Source organism: Corvus hawaiiensis, chromosome 2 (assembly GCF_020740725.1).
Source record: "Corvus hawaiiensis isolate bCorHaw1 chromosome 2, bCorHaw1.pri.cur, whole genome shotgun sequence".
In the NCBI taxonomy this organism is placed as follows: Eukaryota; Metazoa; Chordata; class Aves; order Passeriformes; family Corvidae; genus Corvus; species Corvus hawaiiensis.
In genome coordinates, this window is record NC_063214.1 from 90,904,837 (window position 1) to 90,932,007 (window position 27,171).

The 27,171-nt window shown below is 37.8% G+C and overlaps 1 protein-coding gene across 2 annotated transcripts in view; it reads left to right on the forward strand.

Moving 5' to 3' along the window:
* ATP10A (ATPase phospholipid transporting 10A (putative)) overlaps window positions 1-27,171 on the forward strand; it is a 114,327-nt gene that overhangs the window by 55,541 nt on the left and 31,615 nt on the right. Inside the window, exons 3-7 of one of the 2 annotated variants that reach the window (XM_048325031.1) lie at window positions 5,949-6,034; window positions 12,350-12,456; window positions 12,561-12,692; window positions 15,014-15,147; window positions 16,743-16,995. In XM_048325031.1, the coding sequence (XP_048180988.1) occupies window positions 5,949-6,034; window positions 12,350-12,456; window positions 12,561-12,692; window positions 15,014-15,147; window positions 16,743-16,995 (712 nt within the window). Of the gene's footprint in view, window positions 1-5,948; window positions 6,035-12,076; window positions 12,156-12,349; window positions 12,457-12,560; window positions 12,693-15,013; window positions 15,148-16,742; window positions 16,996-27,171 lie in introns of those variants that run through there. The other variant, XM_048325039.1, reaches the window with a different exon arrangement.

Below are 27,171 nucleotides of genomic sequence, written 5' to 3' on the forward strand. Positions count from 1 at the left end.
AGCAGGAGCAGGACAAGGTATATTCAGAAGCTGACCTGAGCTGTTGTGCTACTTTAAAATTACTGTGCAATGTTTCTGCCACTAATCAACTAACGTTTTCTTCCAGCAGTTACAAAATGGAGCAGAAAGACTGCTAGAAAGCTTTCTAGAAAGGAGAAAGCACTGGAGAGTGGGGAGAATTACATCTGTCTGTGAGCATGAAGTGAAAAGCCACTGCAGGAGCAGTGTGGGTTGTACACAGAGTTTTGGGAGTTGTTGAGAGGCTTGGTTTATGGTTTAGTTGAAGCGCTGAGCTGATACTGAGGTTGGTTCTTACAGACTATGAACCCATTCATTTATTTCAGTGACTGGCTTTTGGAACAGGCAGATACCACTTTCTTAATTGTCCAGATGTAGGTCTGTATTTCAGTCTTGACATACAGACATACACTGTTCCCTTACCACTCTCCAGCACTACTATAGTCCATAATTGAATTTATTCACACCATCATAATTTTCAGTGCATTGCTGAGGGTGGCCATCATCCTAAGGGACGTTAGAACTTGCATGTGTGTATTTTCAGCATTGTTGACATATTTTTTTGGTACTTTTGTTCTGTGAGAGACTAACAGCAGTTTCTTCAGCTGGCTGTTATAGAATTATTGAGATCTTCCTAAGCCTTGCAAGCAACCTGGATGTTGCACTGTTCCCTCATATTATTTTCTACAAAGAGGAAAACTTAAGTCAGCCAGAGGAAGATCAGCTCCCTAAAATGTATTTGACTTGCTCAGTTGTTCCAGTGTTTCTGAATACTGAACATGTGTTAATTTTAAACAAACAATACTCAAAAAAAAAATCTAATTGTAGTAGTAGTTTTCAGTGTGAAAAAGAGAACAGTTAAATTCTGATGTACAGCTGGATCTTCTTAGTTCCTAAACAGCATAGATCCAACTGTTTCTTCCTTTTCTTGTGAATTAGCGGCACAGATAAATTTTGCCAGAGAGAATAATGCAGTTAAGACATGAAAACATTTCACTCTTTCAGTATATAAACAGTTCATATGCTTTGGATACATAACATCAGTATGTAATTCCAGTTGCACATTAATAAAAGGTCAGATTAATTTTATATGGTAAAGGCAGGATACTACTATATAAAGCAGTAACAGGATGGACTGATGCATTAACAGGATGAGTTCTTAGTGCAGTTAAAAGCTTTTAAACTGGAAAAGCTATTTTTCTGGCTGAGGCAGATTTTTGTCTATTAAATATTTTCTTTGAGTTATCCCCATGACTCCATTTCTCCTTTTTTGTTTCCTCCAGACATATATGCCAAAACAAATCCCAGAGCCCTCATCAGCCCTGCACTGCAGGGAGAAGTCTGGGTAAGATCCCCAGCATAGCCAGTAAATACAGTGTGGTAAGCGGGTAACTGTCACTGTCACCCAAGGGCATCCTGGCTACCCATTGCTATCCTATTGGAAGGAAGGACTGAACATCAAAGTCAGGTTTCTGCAGCAGTAAAGTAGGGCAGATGAATAAAGGAAAACATTTTAATAACTATGCATTATTAATATCACTACCAGGCTATTAAATCACCCATACAACAGGCATTTAATGAAGGGAAATATGTTGTTTGAACATTGTGTAATTGTCAAACTGACTCATCTGGCATGCTTTGCTTCTTGAGCTATGACAGTTTCGTGAGGTTGCCAGCAGAACTGAAAAGGCTGGCATTTCACTGTAGAGATTCAGAATGATCTTACAGCTGAAATTACAAAGTCATTTTGGAGACAGCTAAATTCAGTCTGCTTTTTTTGTGACAAATCTCTATACTGTCTTCATTGTCCACCTGTTGGTTTCCCACTCTGTAAAGGCATTGTAACATCTTCTTCCCCTCAACACTTCACCTTTTTAGAGTATAAGACACAGCCTAATTATTGCAGACCTAAGATATTGTTTTAAATGGAACATTTTGTCAGATTTAATAGCTAGTGCATTGTTAAAAGGCTAGTCACAAAACCCTTCTTCAATTTAACTTTAATTTGAATTTCAGCTTTGAAGGAATCAATATTTAGCAGGTTTTTGCAGTTTGACTAGGTCTGCTTATGTAAGGAAAATAAGCTTTTCCATCACTGCATTTAGACTAAGAATGAATTTCCCTAGGTTTTAAGAAAGTGGAAGAAATAGGATTTATGTATAGGATGTTAAACATTTTCCTAGCAAGAGGAGTACTGAAGAAATGAAACACATTCCATGGAGTCCCTGAGTATATAAAATACCCAGTGTAAGAATCACTGTGTGTCCTCTTGGCAAGTTTCAAACTTCCAGAAATACCTATGAAGGTATTCTGACCTCCTAAGAAGTCAGCAGGGGTTTTTTTCCTGAGGAAAGCAGTGGACTAAAGCTATCTTGGCAAAATCAAGAAGTGAAGTCAGGGATTTGATGAAAGACAGTTTCTTATTGAATCAAAGCCCTTCTTTTCTTTTTTTTTTTTTCTCCTTTTCCTGATTTTTTTTCATTTTGATATGACATAATATGGCAGAAGAGTTGAGCAAGAAGTGGATTTTACTCCTCCAGTGTATCTTGAGTATAATTTAATACTCTCCTGAAGCATCATCAATTATTAGAGCATTGGCCTGTGCTCCAGGTTAAGCACTACCTAGTAGCAAGACATCTGCCTTGAGTGAAAGCAGTAAGTTTTGCCTTACTTTATTTTACAGGGGCTTATCCTTAGAATTAGTCTTGGCAAGTAAAATGTACGCTGTAGCAAAAGTAGAACTGGTTGTTCAACAGAAATAATGTGACTGACATGAACAGAATTTAGCTCTGGCCTTTGCCATCCAACAGTTTTGTAAAATGCTCTGGAGAAATTATGTGCTATCAGTGAATCTCTCCCCAGGTTTTGCAACCAGAGTCAGTTGTTCAGATCAGTGGTGCACAAGGCACAAGTTTGGGACACCTGCCAAGGTACCACATAAAAAGTGCTACATGCCTCCAGAAAATTAAAAAAATGCCTCCAGCTACTTTTTGTGTATGACCCAGCCTTGTTGATGTGCACAGAGGCATGATGACAACACCACAGAAGTCAAGATTTGAGGGAAATTAGGCACTGGAAAGCCTCATTTCGGATTGCAGTCTGTCTAGGCATGGAGCTTTTCACCCCTCTTGGTACTAGGAGAGCTTTAATGCCCAGCAGTTCTCTAAGTGGGAAGTAAGATACACAAAAATAGGCACATCAGATAACTACTGCACAAAGGTCTGGGGAAGTTCAATGTTTGACCATGTTTTGGTCTTGTTTCTTTTGTCTTAACAGTGATGCAGAAATTCAGTGTAAGAGAAAAATTAAAGGTAGTGGTGGAGAATTTTCTTTTCATGGACTTTTACCAAGAAGAAAGAGGAAATCTGTGCCGTGTAAAAGCAACACTTTTGGTTTTAACTTTTGCCTAACTGCAGCTTCTCTTAGCTGTTAATAAACATTATCACAGTTTATGTTTCAATTGCTGCCAAAGTGTGAGTATCAGCATTAAAAGGAGCAAAACTTTGATCATTGTGAAATCTTACATTAAATTTGTGCTTCTTTGTAACAACTGAAAGCAGTCATACACAGGCTGTGTTTGACATACTTGTTCTTTCATTTACCGAAAGGTATTTTCACATCAAAACAGTGTCATCAGCTGTAATATACAGTGTATATCTGCCCTCCCATTCCACAGGGAAGAGATGGAGCAATTTGATTTATTACTAAACCAAAGAGCTTTTGCCATAAATCAGAATTTATCAGGTTTTTTTTTCCTTATGTAAACTACTATTCTAATTGGATTTTCACTCCTAGATATTATCTGGGTAAAGACCGTAATCACATATTTCAAGTTAACAGAACACAAATATACAGACAGTTAGATTTAATGATAAAGGACGTTTAGTTCCAAAACTGAGTCATAAATGAAAAGAATTCAACAAACAAAGGAGGGAGAAAGACAGTATTGCATGGTACTGATAGGGAAGTCGGGTACATTTAGTCCTCTCTAATCTTGACAAGATCTTCTTTTTTTGGGAAGACTTTAGAAGCCTCTGTATTTTAAGTACCTTTTTTTCTTTTTATTTGTGAAATATAAACCTTGCTGGCAGGTTTTCTTAGCAGAATGGGGATTCAGTTGTCTAACTGCTCTAGAAGATAATGTGTCCAACCATGCTCTCTCTGCTGAGTTCAGCAGCCATACGGAACCTGCATTTGATTACACTGGGTTTTATTATTAGCTGTCTCTAGGATTCCCTCACTGACATTCCTCAAAGATGTTAGGATTTATTTCTTTTCTTTTTTTAAGACCATTGAATGAAAATTTGTGCTAAATTAAATGTATTATATACAGTACCTTATAATAAAGAGAAAATAAATGTTTCCCATTCCATCCAATTGATAAATGCAGTTTAAGCTACAGTGGTGAGTGTTTATAGATTATTTTTCCTATACCTTTTATTCTTTTTCTCCTGCCAAGGAACATACTGGGGCAAGGAAGGAAAAGATCATCTTCTCGGGCAGCAGAGCAGGTGTTATTTCTTACAAAGGCTCAAGTTCTTGACTGTCAACCTTGATGTAATTTGGGGAGCCTTGATTCTCAGCAAAGCAGTCTCTACTCAGAGCTGTCCTTTGTTTTTACTCATTTGGGTTTTTTTTTCTCCTTGTTTACAAGCTAAATTCTGCATGTAAAAATCTTTCTTTTTCCAGTGGGCTGTAGCTGTCTCTAAGTGACAGCCCATTTTCACAGTTCTCTTTATCATCTCTTGTTTCTTGAAAGTACAGAAAAGGTTTTCAGAAGTGTCAGGCGTGGGTGGTTTGAATTGTCACCTATATATTGTAAGTCTGTCTTTCTTCCAGGTGTAACCGGTAGGAAAATGGGGGGGTATTGGTTTTGATGCTGACATATCCTCTAGTTTCTTTTATCTCTTACTTAAAATCTGTTTTTTCACCTGAGTAGAGTCAACATCAAAAAATCCCAGAGACACCTGTGTGTTTCAGAGAAACTGGCAGTAAGATTGTGTCTGTCCTTTGGTTACTGATTCTCAGTCAACTATTCTCACAAGTTTACTCTAAAAAGTGGTGGTTGGGGTCTCCAGCAGCTCAGCAAAACCATTGTAACAGTGCTATCACTGTTGAAAGCTTAATAAAATGATAATTCACAATTAGTTCTTTTATTCAAATGGTATGCAAAGCAGCCTTATAAAAGTAGTCCTCATTGATGGAGATAAACAGCCTTCTCTGCAGCACTAGGATCAGATATCTGTGCTTTTAATGTGTAGTTTGATCTGGCAAAGAAAGGAGAACCTTGATTTTTATTTAACCAAATAAAGTAATTCTGCTGTGATATGATGTTTTTCCTCAAACACAACAAGGTGCTAACTACAGGTAAACTTAAATAGTCAGCAACAATACCAGCTTCAGAGTAATGAGCTAGACAATCAAGGTTTTTAAGAGATAATTAAGAAAAAGTTATTCTGCTATATGTGTGTAATTTACTGTAGTAGATTAATTTATCTCTGTTGGCATAAAGCAATTAAGAAGTCTTACTAATGTTTCAAAAGCTCATATTAGCTTTTTCATAATTGGCAGTATATTAACTTATATTGTCCTAGATTTTCAGTGGCTTCACTGAACATAAAGTATAATGATCATATTTAATATTTTGAGATTTGCTAGGTAAATTTCATTTTTCCACTCCAGACCAAATTCATTTGACATCTTCCACTTGCAGAACAGAGGTCATCTTTGTAAGGGAGATTTTGGGAGGCATCTTTGGAGTTTTGTTTCCCAGGTCCCTTTGATTTTCAGTGCCAGTGGTCTGCATCTTTGCTTTGATTGCCTTTGGAAGAAACCTGGACTTTATTATATTACAAAAACTAGAAAATAAAGTTATTTTGGATACAATTTTCAAGTCTTTGCTCTAAATATAAACACTCTTATTATTTCAGGACTCAGAATTTGACCCCTTGAAGTTCACCAGTGTAATTGAATGTGAGAAGCCAAACAACGACTTAAGTAGGTTTCGAGGTTACATGTGAGTATTTCATGTAATATCCTTCATTACACACTCCTGTTCTCTAATATGGAATAAAATGCTTGTTTGTTTGGGCTGTCTTCTGTAAGTTCCATCATCCTCACGTCTAAATAGGGCTGCATATTTAAGGCTGTTTTAGAGGATCCTCACTTCAAGGTGAGATGGGAACCTCATATTTCCATTCCTTTGGATGGATTTATTTGCTACCTTCAATCAGCTTACACTACAGAAATGAATGTATTCAGAAGCACTGAAGTTACAGACACTTTTCTCCTTTTCCTCCATGGATCAAAAAAACCCATCTGGAAATGGGAAGAAATAGAAAACAAGTCCAAGAGAGGCAACAAACAAACACAATCTGTTGTACACTTTTATGAAGATGGGTCTGTTGGATATTTCTTTCAATGTATGTGTCATTGAGGAAAATCAGAAGTCAAAACTGTTATTTCTCCAGCTATGGCACTGTTTCTTTCTTCTCATTCAGATAAAATGAAGTTATTGGCTCACACGATGGGTATGCTCATGCATTACCACATCACCTATGGCCACTTGACTTAATTCTAAACAAACAGAACTACATTAACAGGGTGCTCATCTCTGGCCAATCAGTCCTGCTCAGAAACAAATGTTTGAGGATGTGCAAAGCACTTTGCTTCTAATGTAGCCTGGACTGTAGTGTACAGGTACGTTGATTGTGGTGGCTTAGGAGATGCACTCTTGCATGATTTATTTTTCTACAGTCTGTTACCACGTGGAGAGTGAGAGCCCAGGATACATAATTTTTGCCTAAATTTTAATGGAGAGAGTTAAGCTGGCGCTAATTCTGTTTCAAATACAATGATTTATCACCCATGTTGATTAGGAGTGATAAGCAGTATTAAATTGTGTAAATGTCACAAGGTAAATTGCTGGAACTCAGGGAGTTTTTTATAGTGATGCCATTTACCACCACAGTTACTACTCTCAGATGTCACAGATTGTGTAGGACGTACTGTCAACTGGTGTAAATCAGGACAGTTTCTTTGAAACTACATCAAGTTGTAGTGTGGGAAAATGTGTTCCTTTATTTAGCAGCACAAAGCCCTACAGTTCATGCAAAGAAGAAAGTTTAGTATTAGACATTACTGCATGAGGGTGTGTAACTGTCTCCATTAATAGAGAGCCTGCTCTACTGCAGACATGCCATTTCCAGATATGGAAATGGAAAGTTTGGCAGCTTTTCTAGCACACTTTATGTGTGAATCTTAGTCCCCAAAATACTGAGCAGAATACTGTAGAAAATATTCATAAATTTGTCTTCCATTATATATTTACTTATTTACTCCATGTGGAAAAGGCCTGTGGCATGTAAGTTACAGAACCATTTTAAATTACATAGCAGAAAACATGGTAATAACCTTTTGATGATTATTGTTTAGTACTGATTCTATTTCATCTTCTTTATATTTTATAGTTTCATGAATGATGTGAATATATTTTGACACAAATTTTGAATCTGGCAGAAAGCATCAGGTGATTTCCAGCTCTCATCAGCTGTGTCCCAAGAGATTTACAGCTAAAGGACCATGGGCCATTAGAAGTAAAGAGTGGGGACCAGCCCCTCAACAAATAAATTCTCAGTCCCCTGATTTATCACAGAAGAAGGCTTTTTCCCCCCCTCTTTTTAGAGTTCCTTCATTAGTATAATGGAATCAGGAGTCTATTTCAAATCATACATTAACAAGATGAATAGCAATTAACACATCTGCATTGAAACACGTCACTGCCATGTCAAACTCAGATCTTAATTCTTGTTTGAAATCTTACCAGTAGTTGCTGCTTGAAAGAATGGTTCGGATAGCTACCAGCCCATAATATCTCAACTGAAAAGAAATTTTACCAAAATATTTAAATAGGAATGCCATGAAATAATAGACTTTCCAAGAGATCCATATGTAAAAGCTGTGCTAAAACATTACTGCCAAAGTTTCTTACACATTTTGACCACTTAGTAGGTTTCAAGTTTTGATTTAAGATTTTTTTTTTCCTGTTTGAAATACAAAGTGGTCTTTGCTTTTAATGTCTGTGCTGTCAAATCTTTCAGGGAATAGAAATATTTGTGTGTGTATGCTGTAAACATTTAAAAAATTCTGTTCCCCACAGTTTTCCTGAAACAAAATCACTGTAGGTAGCCAATGTAGCACATGCAGGCCAGGGTAAAAGGAGACATGATAATAATTTTTAAAAAATACTGCAAAATGAATTGAGATGGGCCTAGCCCTACCCTATATCTGAGAAAGTGTAGTATGTGCACATTACTACATATGAATTCTTCAGCTGTGTTGCCACAATCTGCATTGAACACACTCGGGCTGTGCAGGTCCACAGGCAGACTACCAGTTCTATTCAGGCACTTGCTTTAGTTCTCTTTTGCAGTTTCTGCACCTCCAGATAACCGAAGAACATTCCCTCACTTTTATTTTCCCTATAAAAAGTATTCTGTGTAGGAATAATAGAACAAAACCTAACATGCCCACTGCCTGTATGTGTCTAGCCAGATTATGTACGGTATGCATGGCAAACATTCAAAAATCAATTCCAGGTTCCAAAATAGCAATATTTGCTTTAAAATTTTGTTTGTACCTTCTTGTGTGTATGTGGGCAAGGAGAAAAGAGAAGTAGTAATTGGGATTCTGACTTTCCAGCTTTTTGAAAATAATAATTTTATTCTTAGACGAGAACATAAAATTTTATCTGATCATACCAAAGTAAGTATAGCTTGGAATTGGAAGAAGAAGAAGAAGGAGAATAATACATGTTTGTATTTCTATTTCAAAGGTCATCCTAAGGAAACAAACCCAAATCAATATAAAATCATGTTACAATTTTTTAAAGAAAAAACAATTACAAATCTATAGTGATGTCTCTTCAGTGTGCTATAGTAACACCTCCACTACTGGAAAAAAACCCCAAAACAACCTGGACTAATTTTCATCAATTGAGAGTCAGGAAGTTTCTGACTGATAATGTTCACTGAGACCATGTTTAAGATTGTTGAATATTTTCTTTGGGAGTGTCAAGCCTTGGAAAGTAATGCCAGCTCTACCATTTCCTTTGTAAGACACTTGATAAATGAAAAAGTGAAAGAAAATACTCTCTTTTGAATAAAGTTTTGATTGTTTACCTTGATATTAATGCTGGTAAACACATAACAAAACATGATAGCTGAAGTGAGCTACCATCGGGGTAAGTTTGGCGTTGCTGTAATTAACCAGAGGCTTACTTCTGTACAAACACTTTCAGAGTGCTGTAGCGTAGTAGTAGTTAACTGCACCTGATCTGCCCACTGCTCCTAATTCGTGGTGCATTTGTATTTTAGATGCTAAGATACCACATTTTTGCATGTAATCCATGTAGAAAGTGCAGAGAAAAAGAGCATTATACCTGCACTTGCCAGTGTGTTTCCTCATAGCTTAGCCTTTGCATTCCAGGCGTCTGAACAGCTTCAGCCGGACACTGTTTTAAAGCATGGCAGATAAAATTTTCCTTCTTTGTCTGTAACTTACACTGGCCTGAATCCAGAAAGGGGAAAAACAGACTCTTAAGCCTTTGTAACAAGCTTAAGGTTTATAACTCTGCTGGGCTAGAAATGGGAACTAGGCCGTCTCTCAACCCAGACACAAAGTTTACAATTGGCAGGTTTGTTATCAAAGTGAGCAGTTTTATCTAACTCTAGTTTTCACTATTTTTTAATCCAGACCTTTCTGTCTGTAATTTTTTCTTCCTTTTATCATCAGTGCCCAGCGGTCTTATGTGTATGTTCTGTTACGGAGTCACTGGGAGTGACTGTAGACAAGAGGGAAACAGTGAGTTTCCTCCAGCCTCTGTCGGCTTCTTTCTCCCAGATTTCGATTTAATCCATGTTTTCTAAAGGTGTGGTGAGCAACAGTTGAGTTGTCTGACTTCATTTGGATAATGCATGTAAGGATGAGATGTGGTAAGAAGGCTCAGCCTGTGGGTGAGAGCAGTAAACTGGGGTTTTAACACCTACAGGTTAGCTTCAGATGTTGCACAATTGCTTTGGAGTTGTTTTGTAAGCTAGGGTAGTAAGAACAAAGATATAATTGCATAGAACAAATACACAAGTAATTGTATGTGAAGTTTGCCATGTGCAATGTACCTGGCACAGTCCACTGTTACTGTGAAGTGTAAAAAATTAACAAAGTTTGTAAAATTATAAGCCAGAGCAAGTACTGCTTAGGTAGGTTCATCTCTAAAATGTCCCATTTATTAACAGGAATCATAACAATGACAGAATCCTAGTAGCAATGTAATTTCAACATAAATTATTTCCCACAGTTTAAGCACAGACAAATTAACACCTATTGGCATTCTGCAAGAGGGATGTTGGGCAGCCTCCCAACTGATGCTGCTTTGGCAAAAGGTGAGGCAGTGGGTTAAGGAGGTTTGCTCAAAAGAACAGAAGTAAAAGCTCTGTTCTTCTATCTGAGGCTGGCAGGGACGATGGGCTGAGAAGGAGAAGTTCTCTCCTGACTAAAAAACCACCTTTAATTTTCGTGTCAGAATTGCAAATTTGATGGTATCTACTTCTATCTTTCTCCGTTTCTGGTCTCTAGTCAGATGTTATCACTGCTGCTGCTACCTCAGCAGTCAAACCCAGTGCTTTTTCTCCGTCCCTGCAGAGAAAAGCTAAGCATACTAGTTGAAACACCAATGCTATATATATATATTTTGAGCAGAGGGTGGGTATAATATGTTGTGCTGAACTAAAAAATGCTCTCTGTGTGTGTGTATATATACACAGGTATATTCTGCTCACTAAAAGCATTGACTATTGAGGTTACATAGCATAACCAGGATTACAGAATAATCCGCAAGTAGTCTTAATAGACTGGGACAAGTACAAAGAATTCACCAATGTGAACCTTTTCTTCTTACAGATCTCAGGATATTTGATATAGTTCCTAGGCCTGAGATCCTAGAAGTATGTACTTAAATTAGAATTTTGGTCCTCATTTAGAAAAAGAGAAGAGTCTAACAGGGAAAAGCATGGATACATAACCCAGACGTGAAGGCTTAGAAAATAGTAAGCAAATAAAAGGAATCCACCTATAAAAAGCACAATTTTAAGCCAGTTTGCAGATTTCAGGGGACATAGCATTTTAAGTGCTCAAATCCAGGTAGACATAAAATTTGGTGTTGCAGCAGCACAATGTTAATTTTAGTGCAGCATATGTAGTTTCTCAGGATTTCTCTCAGACTTCCAGCTTTTGCTAGTTTTTTATAGCAGTCCGTTTTTTAGTCTTTGCAAGTGTGATGGTTTTGATGGTCTGAAAGTGAGGACAGAACATTTAAACAATCCAGACTTGCTTTAGTCTTCTCTGAGGCGTTGGGGTACTTCAGTTGATAAAATGAAGTTTTATTCATTTGAAAATGGTTTGAAATTGTTATTTGGTTTGTCTTTTTTACATAATAGAAATTCTAATACCATTTTTTAATTGTTACTATTGTTTAGCATTTCCCTGTTAATTCTCATAAGGCTATTTTCTGTATTTCTCTGTCAGCTGAAATTTCAGTCAGGCCATACACAGCAGATAATAAGTTGTAGTAGAAATGTGACTTCATTCCATTTTTCTCATGTATTTTGGTGTTAGTCAACAAGAATTTTCAGGGTGCAGGCCATTCTTAGATAGTTGGTGTGAAAGTTCTAAAAACAGTTTCTCTTGTTCTCACTGATGAATACATGCAATATTTTTCCTTTTCACTGAACTGATGTGTCTTATCCCTGGCACATCTTCCTTAGTATCACTGCTTCTGAAGCACAGTCTTTTCCCAACTTCACCATATCTCTTTCTAGGATTTCTTTAGTAAGCACATGTGGAATAGTGGGTTAATCATATCAACTACACAGCTGCTTTTAGGTGGACTGGATTAACTGTGATTGCTCAGTCAGTGTACACATGCACAGGAAATCCAGTGCATTTTCCAAGTATTATCTAGTCTGCACACATGCTGTCAATTTGGCCCACGTATCTCTAGTGAACATTTGTCCAGGACATTTGTATATCCAACAGCAACTGGTACTGCTCCAGCTGAGCTGCTGCATGTCAGGGATCCTTGGGTAAGTAATTTCAGTTTTCAAAGTCTGACAGAGAACCTTCCCGCAGGAAGATCTAAGAAAATATTTTGCCCTCAAATTGAAAAGAATTCTTAAACTTTGAAGATGCTTCCTGGGCTTGTTATATTACAAGTATGATTTGACAAGCTTAATGTTTTGACATGCTGTGTTTTGTTCTGGTTTTAAATTTTCTGTAGTATTCATAAAAGTGGAAAAAAGGATGGACTGTTCAAAGAGAATCTTTTGTTACGTGGATGTACCATTAGAAATACAGAAGAAGTTGCAGGAATAGTAATCTATGCAGGTAAGAGCTGGTTTTCTGTCTTATGGGGCATACCACCTTTTTATAGTTTTCTTAAAATAATAGCAGAGTTCCAGAGGACACATTTGATGCAATTCTCTCTGCAGGGCATGAGACCAAAGCTTTGTTAAATAATAATGGACCACGTTACAAGCGCAGTAAGCTTGAAAGACAGATGAATGCCGATGTCCTTTGGTGTGTCCTCATACTTCTAATCATGTGTCTGTTTTCTGCCATCGGTAAGTGCTCTTTACTAGTAGAAACTTAAGTATTACACTGTCTTGGGGTTCATACACTTAGCTTTATGGAAAACATACGTGTCTGCCAAAACATAAATCCATAAAGCTGTGTCTGTACTAATTTTTGTCAAAAATCAAAATGTCTTAATACACACACTGATCTAAATGCCTTCTTAGTCTCAATCAAATATATGCTATTAGCACCAGAGATCTGAAGTCTTATACTACCCTTGACAGCATCCAAAAATGTCAAGTCAAACCCCCCCCCCCAGTTTATATGCAGTCCCCTCAAAATTACAAGTGTTAGAGTGTAACATGTCATTAATCAGTCAGCAAAGTAATTTATGAGCAGAGAATAAACATAATCAGCACAGTGGTATTCCCCAATACTATTTATTAAATTGAGGGCACAGTACACAACATGGACTCGCTGTCCCTGAGGCTGCAGCTTTAACATAGAAGAAATAAGCAAAAGTCTGCATAAATCCAAGTAGAATACTCTCTAGCCTTCTGGGAGTGTTTAAGGAAATGCTGCAGTTCAGGTTATGTCTCTTCAGGCCTTTTTTCTGTTCATTTGTGAGAATTGAGTTTTACATTTGGCACCCAAAGTGATTTTTATGTATGGCATATGAATTCCACATCCTTAATATTTGTGTGTTCTGTAATGTTTGTATGTGAGTCATATGGCATAAACACCAGAATGTTTCCTAACAACCGTGGTGTAGTTTCGTAACAATCTTATGCCATTTTAATACATCTCTCTGTGCCTTTTTCCAGGTATTGTTAAATGCTGCTTAAAGATGAGCATTTCCAGCTGTGAATCAGCCAGCTTGTTTCCACTGAGTTCATGACACGCTTTGGTAGTGTTTCAGTGTTGGGAGCCTAGTCCACAGGGCTGAAGTGTCGTGGTGAGGCTTCATAGCAGGGAGGCACTGCTGGCAGCTGTCCCCTCTGTCACTGCCCCCGCGGTGCTGTCCCCAGAGCAGCAGCAGCAGCGGGGCATGCCCTGTGAGTGGCTTCAGTGTAGCTGGGGCTCCCCAGAGGAGTGAACGTGAACGGGAGGAGGAGGCACACAGTAGGTGACAGGCGCGCCTTCCCTTCTGTCCGGCCTGCTACGAGGCTGGAAACCGCCAGCAGAGGGCCAGAGCAAACTGCTCGAGGTGCTGACAGCCACAAACAGCTGTAAAGAAATTTGCTCGAGCCCTTTGAGTTGCGTGGTGCTCTGTAGAAGTCAGGCCATTTTCGCACCTTCTGTCAATAACGTATAACTGCAGATATGACACTTAATTCTTTTGAAAATCTAAGGTTATTTATAAAACAAACCTTAATGTAGGTCATTCTCGGTGTGGAGCTTTCTATTTTTACTCTCAAGAATAAAAATACACACATCAATAAAGACATCATGCATGTGATCTCATATTGGTAGTACAGGGACAAAATAATCTGCTCACTTACGTGTTTTTATTTTTCAATGCTGGGTCTGTGTATCAAGGATCTAGTCAAAGGTGGTTTACAGAACCTTACTTTTAAAGTAGACCTTTGTCTTTTTTTCTGATTTTCGACATATAGTGATAGTTTGACTGCTTTTTGTTGCAGAAGAATTCTTCCTTATTTTTTATGCCTTAAAAACATCAGGCATACCATTTTAGGGATTTTAGTATTGTAAATATTAGTGCTGTACTTAAAAAGGCAATGTTCTGTCTCTTTAGCAAGAATGTAATTTTCCCAGCAATAACAATCTTATCTTTATTTAGTTGTCAGCACAATCAATTAAAAAAAAAATTTCGATCAAGACCTAGAATTGCTTCTGTTCTTCATTCCTCAGCTTCCATGCTGTTGACTCTGTTGGTACTGCTATTTCGTTAGTTCTGTGCATGTGGTAGATATTACTCACACAGTAAAATTAAAGTCTCTTCTGAAACTAGTTTACTGATAGTTGACTGGTGATATATTTAGTACAGTGGAGTACTTCCGTTTTAACACATAGTGTATCACTGAAATTAATCACTTTCTGAAGAGGTGTAGTTTTCCTTAGTGATTACAGAAACAGTCTAAACTACTGAGACTTGCCAGCTCACTTTGTTTAGATAAAGTTATGTGAAATGAATCTCGCATGCTGTCTTTAAAAGCCAAAAGCCCTTTCTCAAACCCCAAATCCCAAGGCAGAAAAAAACCATGGATTTGGGGCATTTTTCAGAAGTCATACAGAATATTTGAAAACAAATACCAATTTTCTACATAACTCTTAAGAACAAATTCATACAATAAGCATTTTTCCTTGGAGTTAATTTGCTTTTTTCTCTCTTCCAATTCTTCTCCAGGTCATGGTCTATGGGTATGGCAGTATGGTGAGAAGAAGAAACCAATTTTTGATGTTCCAGGGCCTGATGGCAAATATTTGTCACCTGTTTTAGCTTCAGTATATTTATTTCTGACGGTGATCATAGTGTTCCAGGTAATCAAGTTGTACATGCTGTTACCTCTGTTCCTAGTTGGCTGTGATAAAGTTATAAATCTGCAATATGTGTAGTACTCGTTTTACCAGTAAGGCATGTAAGAAGCTAATCAAGCACCAAAAAGATCCCAGAAGGTTGTAGTAAATAGCACAGGGTATATTTGGAGGCCTGTCACTAGTGGTGTCCCCCAAGGTTCAATACTGGGTCCGGTGTTGTCTAGCTTATTCACCAGTAACTTGTATGAAGGGGCAGATGCCTCCTCAGCAAGTTCACTGGCACCAAGCTGGGCGGAGTGGTCAATAGCCCAGAGGGCTGTGCAGCCCTTCAGAAGGACCTCAGAGGGTTGGAGAGATGCTCAGAGGAGATCTGCCTGAAATTCAACAAAGGCAAGTGCAGGCTCCTGCACCTGGGGAGGAACAAGCTCATGAACCAGAAAACAAGCTTCACTCTTCCTATCTGCCCACTGTGGAACAATTGTGGATGCCAGTTTAGGTACAGTGTTCTGGTATGAAAATAAATTTTATACTTTTTTAACAGCTTTTCAGATAGACTTCTCTTAGCAAATCCATGTCAGCCAGGTAACAAACTATGTTAAAAGATTTTGGTCCTGAGGAGAAATATCTTGAATGGTGAAGGTGGTAAGTTAAGAGAAGTTAAAAAACCTCATGTCACTGAGAAATTACTGAACTTTGCCTAGTGGGACACTAGAGGAGGTTGCTTTACTGGAGGCAGCAACTTGTTTATAAAAGGGAATGAAAAAGAATGTTAAAATCATTTTTACCCTGAGGGATTAGGTTATGATATTGGTTAAGAAAATTCACCACAGAATTCTTTAAACACCTACCTTTCACTGAAGTTTTTGTTTAAATGACCACATTAGCCACTTACAGACTTGCTATAATTTATCCCTCATATCTAATTCAGAAGACTGAACAATGTATGCAGTCAGGAATTTCTATCCTGAAAAAAATATCTGCAGAGAAAAACTCATGTACAAATTAGGTATTTTATGTAGTTTTGACAATCCTCAAGAAACAGTTTAAAGTCTTTTCATGTCTCCTTCTTCAGCACTTACAAAATGTGATCTTCATTCAAATAATTTGCAGTACAAAAGCCAAGGCTAAAAGATATTGCTCCTATGGAGAGATTAACATTTCTCATTTTGTTTCTTGTATTCCTGCAAAGTGAATTTGTAAACAGTCCTATTATTTTTGGAGAACAAATGTATTCAATCCTTTCACATCTGCAGTATTCTGATGGTATGGTCTGGTTTGGGTTGGGATTTTTTTTTTCTTTTCCTTCCCCAGCTAGTTTCAAGCTCAGCTTATTAGCCTAAGAAAGATTTGCTTCTGTCCACGTTTTGATAATCAGTTTTCTAGACATAATAACATATTCCAGCTCTGCAATTCACCATAGGTTTTCTTCATCTAACACAGTAAATAAACTCTTTAAAGATGATAATAACTTTAGCGTAGATGTTTAAAGTACATAGCTTCTTTATGTTCCAGTCTAATACCAAGTTAACTAGCTTTAATAATTCATTGTGTCCTTGCTTCTGTTTTCTCCTAATTCTCTTTCCTTTTGTGTATTCTAGGTTCTGATTCCAATTTCTTTGTATGTATCCATTGAAATAGTTAAAATCTGCCAAGTATACTTTATTCATCAAGATAAAGATTTATATGATGAAGAAACAGACTCTCAGCTGCAGTGCCGAGCTTTAAATATCACAGAAGACTTGGGTCAGGTGCAGTTTATCTTTTCAGACAAGACTGGGACACTTACTGAAAATAAGATGGTTTTCCGAAGATGCACTGTTTCTGGAATAGAGTATTCCCATGATGATAACGGTGAGCCCATGGTCACGTTTTCTATCTAACAGTTGTACTTTGGGCAAACTGAAGTAGTCATAAAAGTTGCTGTAATCTTAAATCAAAAAGAAAAACAAAAGAAATTGCGCATAGGCACTCAGCAAACTCCGTAACAGCTGTTTTCGGATCAGTGTAATTTGATGGCTGTGTTCAGCTAGCAATGACTATCTTACCAGAGTGTTCTGTAATATCTGCAGTTTGTTGTCAAGACTTTTAAAGCTTTTGGCTTTAGCTCCTGATGTAATAAACCACTTGAGCACGTGGGTAATGTAAGAAAATTGAATAGTGCTGCTGGCATCACAATTTTTTGGTGTGTTTGAATTATACAGTGTAAAATAACACTTTTAAGCATACAGGCAGATTAGTGTCTGATTGAATACCTGCAATGAGATTATCCTTTTGTGCTGAGAAATAAATGCAAACAAAGCTGCTGGTTTTCATATTAACAAGAAACATAATCTGATAGAATAGAGTATTTTAAGTTACCTTTGTCAGATTCTTTTCAGTGCTCCTGTGTGAAAAGTGTCTGCGTCAGGTATGTTTGCTCTATGAACACTGCAGTTGAGAGAATATCCACAAGTATCAGCCTCTTAAAACACTAATAACTTACTGTTTTTCATGAGGCAATGTGAGAGTTGTCATCCCTCTATTATTTCTTCACCCTTTTAAAATTAGGAAGTGATTTCCTATTTTGTGATGTTTGTAATTAGTGTTATTTTTCTCTAACATACTATTGTTATCACTTTTGAAAGAACAGATCTTAACTCTTCAAATCATGTTCTGTATGCAGAAAAATATTGATAGCTACAATATTTCATTCCTGTTTGCAAAAAATAAGTTTCTTACTCTACACAACACACAAAAAATCCTATCTGATTAGGAAGTTTTCTCAAAGAACACTACAGAATTTCAGCTTACAAATAAGATACAGAATAAGATAAAGAATCAAAATAGACTGGGAACTCTAAAACATGCTTTAGAAAGATGATAAGATATTAAATTGGAAAAAGATATTTTGAAGTATTGGGTTGTTCTTTTTTTTCTCCTGCTTTAAAGTAGTACTGAGGCCTTAAATTTAAGGCACTCTTTTTCAAGAAACTAGATCTTTGGGTAGTGTTATTATTGTTAGAGAAAGGACTTAGAGAGAAGCTGTGAGTTCCTGCCTCTGTACAGTAGGTAAGAAAGAGAAAAGAATTAGAACTTAGAGTACATTGCTGGACTCCTAATTCTGCTTGTGACACTCTGATTATTCATTCTTTTTTGCTTCTTCTCTGCCATTGATTGTTTGCTTGTTTATACTAATTTCAGAGTGTATTCTGTTCCTTGCAAGAATGATGTTATTGCCAATTAAAACAGAGCAGAAAAGGTATTTTTATGAGCTTGATATCATCAGATAAGATGTAGGCTGAACTCAGGCCCCTGCGTTGAGTGTTGAATTTTCAGATCCTTTTTCTTCAAATGTAGTGTATTTAACAGAAATCTAAGTTTGTGCATGCTTTCCTCTTATGATCTCATATTACAATATAAAAGTTAATGAAAATAGAGTGAATGTCACTACAAACAAAAGTGTCAGATAAAACATAAACTGATTATTTTTTTCAGTCATTCTTTTCACCTATGGCTGTGTTTGGGCTTCATTGTAACTCCAGTCAGTATAAAATTTCTGACAAATTTTTAAATTGACACAGAATATGTACATAGCATTTTATTCTTTTGGTTTTTTCCCTCTAGGGAAAATAGGTCTTTCTCTATAATTCTTTATATAAATAGTGATAATTTCTGTTTATTTTGTTCTCTATAATCAGTATAAATAACACAATAAGTACTATTCTTCATTCAAGTATTTTGTTAGCTCCATTCTGTAGTTTGATTTTATAACCATCTGTTATCTTTCCTGCTGCTGAAACCTTCTTGTTTAGATATGATAAAACGTCTATCACAGCTCTTTCTGGTTTTAGGGTGTGCATCAACAACATTTCATTGCTGTGTGCTTACTTGCAAATGATTTGTCAGCCAGTTTTCTGTGTCTTATACCAGAGTATCTGAATTTCCCACATGTTTTAACTGATACCATCCTGCTCTGCACCTCAGGTTTTGTGGAAGACGTCATGAAATAGAAAATTCTAAAATCTTTCAGTTACGGGGTGATCTGAGGTTGCCGTATTTGCAAGAAAACCAAGTAAAATGCCTTTGCCTTTTTGGATCTGTTTCAAAGATGACATTATGACTTCACCTATCCGAGTATTTTTTTCCTGCCTAATGGTTTGTTACTTGGAGTCAAATTTTGAGTAGCACTTTAGATGAAGAAATTAATTTTAAATTATTTTACATGGGTCATGATGCAAAAGCTGCGGATAACAGGTCATTTTCCACTGTAAAAGTAGATGCCTAAGGATGAAAATATCCTTGCTCTGACCTCTTTGACTTAAGTTTGTTTTTCTGCTGTGGTGGGGTAGCAGTGCCTGGCATTCCAGTTGCTTGACCCTGCTCATGATAAGATCCTGTTTTCAGTTTTGGATAGCTGTACAAAACTTCTAACGATTTGGTTCAAATTTACCATGCCAGATGTTTGCCTCAGGCATAAATTTTATGAGAGAAATTTCAGTTATAACAGCACCATTCAGCCATATCCAAGAACAAGGCTAAGATGTTGCAGACTTTTTTTCCCATGGCAAGATGTTCTGGCAAGTTTTCCTCTGAAGTCAGTTGGAGGTCCTATATTCTTGGGCTAAGCCATGCACACACAGAGAGCAGGATAGTTATGTCTACACTGGCAAATTGAGGTCTGAAATTTCCTAACTTCTGAACTTTTGTTTTCTTTTAAAGCATTTTTTTCTGCATAATCTTGGACTGCTGCAAATCTGTTAATTACTCAACCAACAGATTGTGGATAGCCGTCATAAATTTTCTCTATGCTGCTTTATAAGCTCTCCTCCCTAAAATTTATTCAGAGTTACGAGAAATTATCCCATTTTTTTCTGTTCTACAGGGATTGTTATTATACTGCATTTGTCATTGTCATATCTCAGTTCCTTGCACTAAGGGAGTGCATTAAGCAATGCACATGAGTTCCCTGACGTGTAGATTGGTCTTTCCCCTTCTTCCTCTCCCTATACGTGCAATGCACAATTTTGGGGGTTTGGGAGCTACTTTAAAGGCATATGCTATGTTGTGTTAGGTTTGGCATATTTGAGGCGGCATGTCTTTTTCTTCAGTGGTAGGAGTATCCTTATTTTCCTTGGAAATTCGTACCACAAAGCTGTATAAATTCCCCATGTGAAAGGTGAGCTTTGTGATTATGAGGGAGAGTTCTGTTTTGCATCAGACATGGATGTGTTAATCATGGTTTTCATCACAGAGATTTATGCAGACCTTATGCGGGGTTGAAGCAATTATTACATGCTTTAAAATAAAAACTGAAACCCTGAGCGAGACTTAATACATTTTTAGGTATGGGAAACAAGTTTTCTTGAATTTTCTGGAGAAGACATTTTCCTCCAGAATTCTCTATTAGCTCTAAGTTTCTTATGACGTGGATGGCGCTATGCCCAGGAGTATTGAATTGTTTTGGTCTAGACAAGAGGTGACAAAAACATGAATAATAGAGGGCAGTAAATTGCACTAGTGTGGGACAGAATCAGCTGGAGGCAGTACAAAGTATTACTCATGGGTACTGCTATGTGAAAGCTTAGCACTGAAGAGGAATCCAGGAGTGCTCATGAAGACTGTAGGGGAAATGGTGAGCATACTTAATAATAGTTCCATGATGGAAGCGCTGTGGAATATTCATCACTGTTGAGGTCACTTACAGTATTTTGATGGTGGATTATGCACTGGTTTGGATCAAATTTTGGGAATTTGTACTGCACATTTGGGTCCTGTGGAACGTTGACAAGGATGGGATTCTAGTTACCTAATTGTTGATATTTGCATGGAGGATAGTAATCTCGTAAGTTTACAGTTACTGGAGAAAATTAAACATTTGTGGGATGTAATTTATCAGATTTGTTTTAGACATGGTTCTCTAATACGTGCCTATTTCTCTGTGGTTTGGAATTCTCGGTACAGACAAAGAGAATTCTCATCTCATGTCTGTGTGACTGTTGTGTCTCCAAAGGTTCTTCTTGACTGGCAGAGTGTTAATTCAGGAGCAGGGTATGTCATGGACCACTCCAAGCAGAAAAATGATTGTCCCATTTGTAAATGTCCTGGATATTTACAAAATACCCATTGGCACTACACTCTGGTTATATCCCAGAATTACTCTTCCAATCAGTACTACCTTCTAGCCCAAAAGAATGTTAGCACAAAAAGAAAAAGAAAAAATGTGTTGTTTCCCTGTATGTCAAATCTCATGGCCATACCAGAGCTCTTCCATTCAGGCTAGGAGACAGCTTCTAACAATTCCTAGAACTAGCCATGCCCCAAGTCTGTCTGCTAATCCCGAAGACAGTAAGTGCCCAAAAGCCAACTGTGCTTCTGAAAGTCTTAACACGATTTAGCTACAACCAGATGGTCTTGGCCTGACATTTGCTGTAGTTGTTTTCCAAATGCTGAATTAATCACACTCTTGCCTATGGGATGTGATCTCTGTTTTTCTAGTTTTAGCTACCCATTGTATGAAGCTGTTGACAAAACATGAATTGAATCTCCATGAATACAACCACAGAAATCTGAAAAATCTGAATTTTTCATTCTTTGAATTCCTCCCCCTTCCTTCCAATGATTGTGAAAAAAACTATAGACAACATAAGAATAAGAGAAGTTTATGGAAGTGAAGGCAGATGATAAAAACCTCAGTGATTTTCTCTTGTCTAACAAAGTTTCTTAATCACTAAATCTGAGAGAGAATGAGTTTCTTTCTGCTGTCCGGTTTTTCTTGATGAAGGTTGGCTAGCAACTAATTTTCATAGGAAAGTATATAATGTTAAAAAAAGTCTGTCTTAGTTTGGGGGGCTCTTTTGTAGTGGAATTTTCTTACACTTTTTGTGTGCAGTCACAGGAACATAGCCTGCATAGTTCAGCCATATTAGAGAATTTTTTTTAAGGCATAGAAATCGAAAAACCTTTTCCATAAATGCAGCAGTTGCTTCCAAAGGGATTTCTCATCTGCCACCTTTAAAATCTGACAATCTTCAGAAATCAGGATAGTCCATTTAGCCTTTCCCAGAAAGCTGAAAACCTTTAGCAGAACTGGGTACTCCAGGCACTCTGTGTAGCTTTTTTGTAGTTTCTCATTACCTTTCTTACTGCTTTTTGAAAAATTTTAGTTGGTAACTAAGGAGAGAACCAGTATGAGCTGATGTAGAACTCAGTACATAGAGAGTGCCCCATTTTAAATCCTATAAAAGACAGAGTAACTCATACCTAGAGACAAGTACTACTTTTCTCTAAGCATATACCTATGCTTAGACATATTTCAATTGTTCTACTGACAATTCCTCTGAAAAATCTCAAGGAATTACCTCCGTTTCTAAGTGGACTAAAGAGTTCTTAATAAAGGACTTAAGGTTATTAAGCCCCTGGGGATGCCAAGGGGTTAGAGGAAGGGAAATCTTGGTGTTTTCTTAGCTCAAGACTTGCTCTTCTGGGGAAGTTCTTGCAAAGTAAATTAAGATTGTGTTAGCACACTTGTACAAATTTATAGCATTCTAGCTGCTTGACTGAATCTTTATGTAGACACTAGAGTGCACTTCAAAGTGAAATAAGCTTGCACTTACAAAATAACAAGGAAATAAGGTGGTGTAATGGTGTAAGGGCTACACATCTAGATTTACTTTGTGACAGTTCAGTAGCAACTTTATTGAATGGTCTGAGGCAAAATGGAATTTTTCCATGGTGAAATAGTGCCCACACACTGACAGCTTAAGTATTCTGGTTTAGGGGGTCTGCAGTTTTATTCTGCTTGAAGGGAAATTCTTTACAGGTTCCTAATGCCACATTTCTAGTTAGTGGAACATCTGGCTGTGTGGAAACAGTGTCTCTGTCAGCCTGCAAAATGGACTTCTTGTCATAGAACATACATGGCATGGAAGGTAAAACAGAAAGAAAACAAAATCAAAATGATATGAAAGAAAAACATTTTTAAAATAAAAGAATTTATCTTCAAATATTTAGCAGCTACTACAGGAGTTTTATCTGTAGCTTCCTGCTGTCTTCTGAAAGATAGAAGAGGGTTAATGGAATAAGTATTAACTGTTGTTTCTTCTTTGTGCTATAAATATAAAGTGAACTACAGGATAGTGAAATTCGACTTTCATGAATTGCATTGTTGTGTTACCAAAGTTGTTTGTGTCTTTGCCCTTAATAAGAAACTCGATTGAAAAAAAGATCAAGGCCATCAATTTTCAGTGCTGAAACTGAAAAGCATCCCACAACAATGCCTTTCAGGTTCACGTTCACAGGAAAAGGTTCTCAATTGGAGAGAGCTGAGTGGGTGGAGAGAACAGCATGTTCCCAGAGAAGCACGCACTGCACAGCTGAAGCAATGTGAACCTTAGCCATAGCACAACGATTGATTTCAGTATTTCTTTAAACTTCTTAATTCTTGCTGCATAATGTATAAAACTGCACTTGAGAAAATGTTGAAAGGTGCTCAGGTTTTTTGTTGTTGTTGTTGTCAAGTTTCCCTTGGTATAAACTGAAATAAAACCATTTTTATCAAAAGAATTACATTTGATTTGGTTAAATGAGATTCTAGTCTTGTTCGTCTTTCCCTTTTCCTCCTTTTCTCAGTGGCAAGGACAATTAAATGGATGTGCTACAATAAAACCTGTATAGGGAGCAAAAGGTAGCTATTATTACATAGACTAAAAAGAACCACACTATCAGTGTAATGCTAATAAATAAACTGAGTGCTGCATTAGGAAACAGCTTTTGCTATGTTGAATTAAAAAAATACGTTCAGATGTAATGCAAGAAAGAAGAGCAATGAGGAATCCAAAAATATGGTATGCAGGCATAACTATTGTACAGGAAATGCATTGTCTGCTTAACCATGGGGTTTTTATACAGGGAATAAAACTATATTCAGTTCAGGATCTTTGAAGTCCTATATTTCAAGATGTATTTTCAGAGCAGAAGCTTACAGTAAGTATGAAAATGTATCCTTTTAAAAAAACCTCTTCTTGGAAGGGAGTTGGACCAGCTGAGTAGTACATTTTGCAAAGCTGAAGTAAGTAACTGTAGCCAGTCCTTTCCCTGTCAAGGAATATTACCTGTTATGAGAAGAAGCAGCACAGAGTTCTGCCAGCCTACCATTCAAATGTCCAGCATCTATGGTGAAAATATTATCCCTATGGCAAATCCAAGCTTTTCTTATGCTTTTCCTGAGCATGGCCATGCCCACATGTCGCACCAACTCTGCTTGAGACTGGTTTTGCTGCTGAGGGCCGTAATGAAAATGAGGCACAAAAATGTTTTTCTTATGATTGATTTAAATCTTAAATGTTGATAAAGTGCAGAAAACCTTACTGGTGTGTCATCTTGAGCAATGCTTTTTCAGCCTGGGGTTAGCAGCATGTAACTAGGAGCCTGCAGAAGATAATGAAGGCAGAGCTTGCACTGTCTGACTGGGCACTGCCCTCACACAGGCCCCATCCCAGGGTGTGCACTCCATCATACATCCCCAGTGCAGAGAAGAGAAGAGAACAGAAGGACAAAAGCCTTTCAGTGTGCTGCTCCATTCTGGTTCTTGAGGCATCAAAGTAACACACGGGGATGTCAACGTCTCCTTCCTTCCTGCCTGCTTTCCTTCCTGCCTGCCTTCTTGCCTTCCTGCCTGCCTTCTTGCCTTCCTGCCTGCCTTCTTGCCTTCTTGCCTTCCTGTCTGCCTTCCTGCCTTCCTTCCTTCCTTCCTTCCTTCCTTCCTTCCTTCCTTCCCTGGGTTTTCTTTGAAAGGAATCTGTTTTGCTGGGGGAACAGTGAGCCATCTGGCACTGTCTGGCTCTCCTCTTGATCCAGGGCCTGGATCTCTGCTTAGTATGTGCTGCAGTTCACTTTGGGCCCTCTGTGTAGACTACTTCTGATATAGACAAATCTATAATCAGTTGAATTAAATTCACACTACAGGGATCTGTATTTCCACTGGCAAAAGGCATAGAGGCTTACAGAGCAGAAGAAAGTGGGAGTTAGTGGGCAAGAGTGATGGGAGAGCTTAGAACTGCACTGGCCCAAAGCACATGCATGAAGTTGCAGGAAGCAGCCTGTGGAGGTGAAATAAACTTCATTTACCTGCAGCTCATTACCATGCAATAGAAGGACCAAGGAGACCAATGACCTGCCTAATTCATTGAGCTGTCCTGTAGGTTCTGTCATACAAATCAGAGAACTAGGCAGGCACTGAAAGGATAAGGCAACAGTGCTGTGCTTTTCTCTTGGAAGCTGTGTGGGTCAAGGAGCAGCTGCCTTCATAGCAGTGAATGTGCCATTGCTCAACCTCTTTCCCACCTCATAACACAGAGGAGCATGTATCCCACCAAACAATGTTAATGAAGGAAACTCCCCAGTCATCCACCGATAGTCTACATCAGCCTCAGGGCCTGGGCTGCAGGGGCTCTATTCAAGCTGTGGGGCAGAAGTGATCTGCAGTGTGTCCTGCAATCTCTGTGTCTCCAAATGCACTATGGCCCTTTCTACATCCACGGTCTGAATTTTTTGCCAGGAGGAGCCAGAGTGCGGTGGAGGATACTGCATACATGGGCATACAGTTAGAGCAGTGACCAGGTGTGCAGTCACAGCCAGGGCTGAGAAACTCTCCCATTTGCCACATTTCAGACAAAGCCTAAACATGTTTCAAATGAGTTGGAAAAACCTCTGATGTGTGATACTGTAGTGACAGAGCTATTGCCATGTACTGTGTGTGGTCTGGTTTCAACTCCTCCAGCTGCTTTCTGACAGCTAAAACATGTTTGGAAATTACAGTGGATAGTGAGTGGGTTTTTCTTTGTTTGTAAAGCTAGATACATTGAAAGTGATTGCACGCCAAACTCACCATATAAAATTTTTCGCAGGAAGTATTTTGAAATAATTTTTTGTTTGTTTGTTAAATGCCTGAATAATTAATTTACATGCTAGTGATTTATCCTTTGCTATTAGGAAAATCTAATTTGTTACACTGAAACAAACTGAGCCACAAGTATGTAACTTGTACTGTATATCTGTAAAGTGTGGATTATTTTGAAAGCACAATGAAAAGCTTTTCAATGAATACATAATGAAGGAATAAATAGATACCTGCCTAGAGTGGTTTTGCCTGCCTAATGAATCACCCAGATTAATAAATGCCCGTGGTCTTCCGGAATGAAAAAATATGTTGTATATCAGTTAGAGCTAAACAGCCAGTCATTAGAGGGGCAGGATTCCACAGTTGTTTCACACCTCTGCTTTCTGTTTCCTGTTTGATTTCTGTATATTCAACTGCCAAGATTGTTTTCTAGCATTAATTTTTTCAGTTGGATTCTTCACTGAGGAAGCATTCATTTATCATTTGGAAAAACTCTTTCGTTCTGTGTAAACCAGGAATTAGTCACTGCAGCAAATGGTGATAGGAATAAGTGTTGCAGCAGGTGAGGGTACCCTGGTTTTCATACTGCATGCTGCATTGTCCTGCCTATCATGCAGAGAGGAAGGGACAGACTCCAGGGTGGTTTTAACACTAGGCTAGCAGTCAAGAATAGGGGTTCATGTCTCCACTCTGCAACAAATGGCCCAGACCTTAAGCAAGGCTTTAATGCTGTCTGTTCCTCATCCCTGTGTGTAAAATAAAGGCAGTAGTGCTCTGTAGGTGTGTTGTTCTGAGTACATTACAGGTGTCATTAACTGGTACTCAGTAGATGTGACATTTTTTCTGGAAAATACTTTATTTGAAATTCGTGTTGGAAATTACAGGAAAAATTTCTGGATTATCTCCTACTCAGATTTCAAGTGAAGACCAAATTATTTGGTTGATTTCATCAGGCAGAGCTGTAGAATAGTGTTCAGGGATGCACTGAGTTACTGCAGAGTCTAACTGCCTTTCAGAGAGAATGTGATGATAAGGGAGGCAGTGCATCGTGTTACATTTCTAATTATGTTATCTGCATCCTCCATTAGATATTACCATTCAATTAAGACTACACTATATCTCCTGGTAATGGAATCATTCATTATTACTGT